Here is a 3,838-nt window from a genome sequence, read left to right on the forward strand (position 1 = left end):
CGTGTGAGGGAAGCAGCCTTGAAGCAGCCGGGTGGTGGGTGGGGGGAGACGTGGGGGGCTGACTGGCAGTCAGGCCCCACCAGAGAGTGGTGAACACAGACTTAGGCCTGACTGGACTCTTGACCGGATATATGGCGGGGAGAGGTGGAGGAGGAAGAGAAAAGCAGCAATAATAACTAGCTAGTTCTGCCTTAATGGACCATTCTGTGAAAGCGGAACAACTTCTGCTGTCCTCATCACTTACTCCCTAAATTGCCTGGGCATTAAAAAGGAGCTAGGTCAGACAAGATGGAGGCGGGGGGGGGGGCGGCATTCAGCTTTATCATCAGGCCTCAATCTTTGGCTACCTCACTTTACTCACTGTAAAATGGAAGACAATGGGAGGGAGGGTAGCAGTTTTCAGGGACTCGACTTACCCCAGTAGCCCCATGGGGGTCCTCCTGCCCTGCCTGTGACAGTTACACTCCCTCCCTCCCGGGCCCCAAAGAAAGGCCGGCGCAAAACCATCTGCAGGCGCTTCCAGCGCTTTATAGTTCTCTCCGGGACAGACGGACAGACAGACAGTGCGGCCCGCGCCGTCGGCCCGCATCATTGGCACCTTGGACACGGCACCAGGCCCAACCCAGTCCCTGGTACCCTGCCGGGAGGATTCCGGTCCAGCCCCAGATCAGCACCTCAGACAGCTCCCGGCCCAATCCACCCCCCCCCTCCGGAAACAACCAAATAAATTAAAAGGGGGGAAAACAAAAACACCTAAGCATAAGGAAGAGGGGTGCCCCTCCCCCAGAGTAAGAAGAGTTTTCTGTCTCTTCCCACCCTTCCGGTGAGGCGCCGCCGCCGCCGGGGTGGCCTCCTAGGTTGATTTTGCTCCCAAACCTCAGCCTCCTGAAGCCGGCATCTCCCTCCCCCCCAACTCCCGGCATGCAACACGTTGGAAAAGGTACGGAGAGGCGGTGGGAGTGGGGCGAAGGACCATCCTGGCGGCTGTCTGGGCTCCCGGGGCTGCAGTTTCTCGCCGAACCTCAGTCGATCCAAATTAAGAACTAATATTCCCTTTGGTCTGGGGAGTGGGTATAGGGTTCAGTCAGGGGAAGAAACGTAAGCTGACATAGGCAGAGCCGGGAGGGCAGACAGAAGGAAAGATGCGAGGAAAAAGAGAACAAGAGGGAGAGATTGGGACACAATACAGAAAGAGAAACAGGGGCAATGAGAGATAGTCAGGTAGGGGGTAAGATGGAGATGGAAACCCACACCCAAGGAACGGAAAATGGAAAGGCAGAGAAGGAGATGGGAAGGCAGACAGGAGGGAAGATGAAGACACAGGAAGGAGGTGAGGAAATGGACAAAACCGAGAGAGATGGACTTCACACACAGTAGGGAAGGGGGAGACCCGGGCAGATGGGAGAGATGAAAGGGCAGACAGACAGAAAGGGTGAGGTTGGGGGTCTCCCTCCCGCGCTCATGCCCCACCCCCACCCTACGCCCAGCAAATCCAGACGCCTCGGCCGCTGGCGTCCTGGCCTCCACCTTCCCCTGCGGGACAGGGCCGGCTCTTCCTCTGGCCGGGGCGCGAAGCAGCGGTAGCAGCGGCGGCGGCTTGATGGTCCCGGGGGCTCCGAGCGTGTGTCAGGGGCTGGGGCGGGGGGCGGGCGCGGCCCTTAGTATCCCTAGCGGTCCAGGTTCATAGTCCAGTGCTTGGCTCCGGTCGCGCAGCTGTCCCTGGCGGCCGAGGAGGAGGCTGGGGCCGCAGGTGCGCCCCCGCTGGGTGGACCCCCGGCGCCGGCGGCGGCCTCGCCCTCGTTCTTGAGGTCTTGAAAGACCTGCGTGAAGAAGTGAGGGTCGGCGTTGAGCCGCAGCATCTGCGGGCTGAGCCGCTGGATGAGGCGCAGGCAGCGTTGCCAGAAGCGCTCCTTGTCGGGCTCCACGAGGAAGGGCTTGAGCGGGTAGGAGATCTCGTTGCCCATGTAGGAGTAGGCGAGGTAGAGGCAGGTGAGGAAGGCGGCCTGCAGCTCGGCGGCCGACGCCAGCTCATCCCCGCGCAGCGACTCGCGGCACAGCAGGTACACGAACACCAGGTTGGCGGGCGTAATGAAGGCCTGGTCTTGCCAGCCCTGCAGCAGCAGCGAGCGGTCCACTCCGCGGAACCAGCCCACCAGCTCGCCCGGGCTCAGCTCCTTGAGGCGGTAGCAGCGTCGGCACACGAAGTCTCCCAGGCAGCGCAGCAGCTCCCCGGTGGACGCCTGCACGATGACCCTCCGCGGCGAGCCGCCAGGCACCGGCGGGGCCGCCTGCGGGGCTGGGGGCGGCGGTGGCGGCGGCTTTCCCCCGCCCGAGCCTGGCGGCGGGGCGGCCGCGCTGCCCCCCGACGGCGGCTCGCAGGTGGCGGCGGCCGCGGGCACGGTGGGCACAGGCACCGCCAGGGGCTTGACGGCGCCGCCGCCGTCGGGGGGGTCCCGGCCCTTGCGGAGAAGGTTCTCGCGGTTGCGTTGCTGGACGAGGGGGTCGGGGCCCGTGGACGCCGGCTTGGGCGTCACCTTCTTGCTGCCTTTCTTCTTCTTGGCAGACGCGGCCACCAGGCGCTTCCAGGTGAGCGCAGAGATGAGCACGGACGGCCGCTTGAGCCGGCTCTCGCCTTTGCCGCCCTTGCCTGCTGGCGGCGCCCCGTAGCCCCCCAGCGCCTCGTCCCCGGCGGGCGGCGCCTTCTTCTTCTCCTCCGGCAGCCCGCCGGGCCTCCGGCCCTTGGCCGAGGAGGCGGGGGAAAGAGACAGCACCGTGCCCATCCTGCAGAGCGGGGCCGGCGCCCGGGCCCCGGCGGGAACCGCGGGCAGCGCCGCCGCCGCCGCTGCTGCTGCAGCCCCCGGGGACCCGGCGGTGGGGGGGCCTAGCCCCGGCCCGGGCGCGGGAACTGGCGGGGGGAAGGCGGCTGCTCGGCTGCTCCGCGGCGGCTGCTCGGTGTCTGAGCTGCGCCAGCTGCAGCGTCAGCCCCACCCCTTGGGCCCCTTCTTTGGCCGCGCCGCGCCCCGCCTCACGCAGCCAATCCTCGCCCGAGCTGCCCTCCTGACCGGCAGCTCCTCTGACCAATAGACTCTCGCACTCCAATCTCAGGTCCCGCCCCATCCCCCACCCTCTGTCTCTGGTCCTTTCCCTTCAGCACGAAGGGAAAAGGAGGAAGAGGTGGTTGTCGTTTGAATGGCCCTCTCAGGGTCAGAGCTGGGGGCGGGGGAGCGGGCAGGTGAGCTCCCACCTCCTTCTCCAGGTCCCAGGTCAGCTTATTTTTATGCACTAGATCGCATGCACTAGTTCGCGCTTGAAGCCATGGGAACAGCCTCCCCTTTTGATTATGTGTTGAGGGCAGCGCGGTTAGTGAGTGCCCTCATCAGGGCGCCCGGGCCCCAGCTGGGCCGCACTGCACTGGCTCCTCCAATCTGGCCGTCGCGTCGGTTCGCTCTTAGCTCTCCTCTCCCTCCCCCCCACCCCTTGCAAGCCACCACGGAGGGCTGCAGCAAATGCATTTTCGCTCTGCCTGTGAAGGGGTGCTGGCAGGGCCTGGGCCTTCTTGCAGGTCACAACTCCCCTCCTTGGGGGCCCTTGCTCTGGGGGCAGCAAGACCCTCAGATATGTCCCTGAGGCCTCTACTGGTCTGATTCTCTACAGCTGAGCCTGTGGGGAGAGGGCCTAGGCTCTGGTCCCTGGGAGGCTCCTCTTGGGCTCTTCGTCCCCGCCAACACACCCTGATTCCACACTTGGGTGGGTGATGGATGGTTGGTCCCTGGCAAAACGCTGGAAAGTGGATCTGTTGGGCTCCCCAGGTTCGGACAGCAGACGGGGCCTCCTGTGC

General features: G+C 65.0%; 1 protein-coding gene across 1 annotated transcript; it reads right to left on the bottom strand.

Moving 5' to 3' along the window:
• Nucleotides 1-450: 450 nt before the first annotated feature.
• Nucleotides 451-2,848, bottom strand: CDK5R2 (cyclin dependent kinase 5 regulatory subunit 2). The gene has a single exon (XM_004427569.3). It carries the CDS (start codon nucleotides 2,778-2,780, stop codon nucleotides 1,668-1,670), a length of 1,113 nt encoding a protein of 370 aa, XP_004427626.1. The 5' UTR covers nucleotides 2,781-2,848; the 3' UTR covers nucleotides 451-1,667.
• Nucleotides 2,849-3,838: the final 990 nt, after the last annotated feature.

Source organism: Ceratotherium simum, chromosome 37 (genome assembly GCF_057802395.1).
Source record: "Ceratotherium simum simum isolate JZ-2026a chromosome 37, ASM5780239v1, whole genome shotgun sequence".
In the NCBI taxonomy this organism is placed as follows: Eukaryota; Metazoa; Chordata; class Mammalia; order Perissodactyla; family Rhinocerotidae; genus Ceratotherium; species Ceratotherium simum.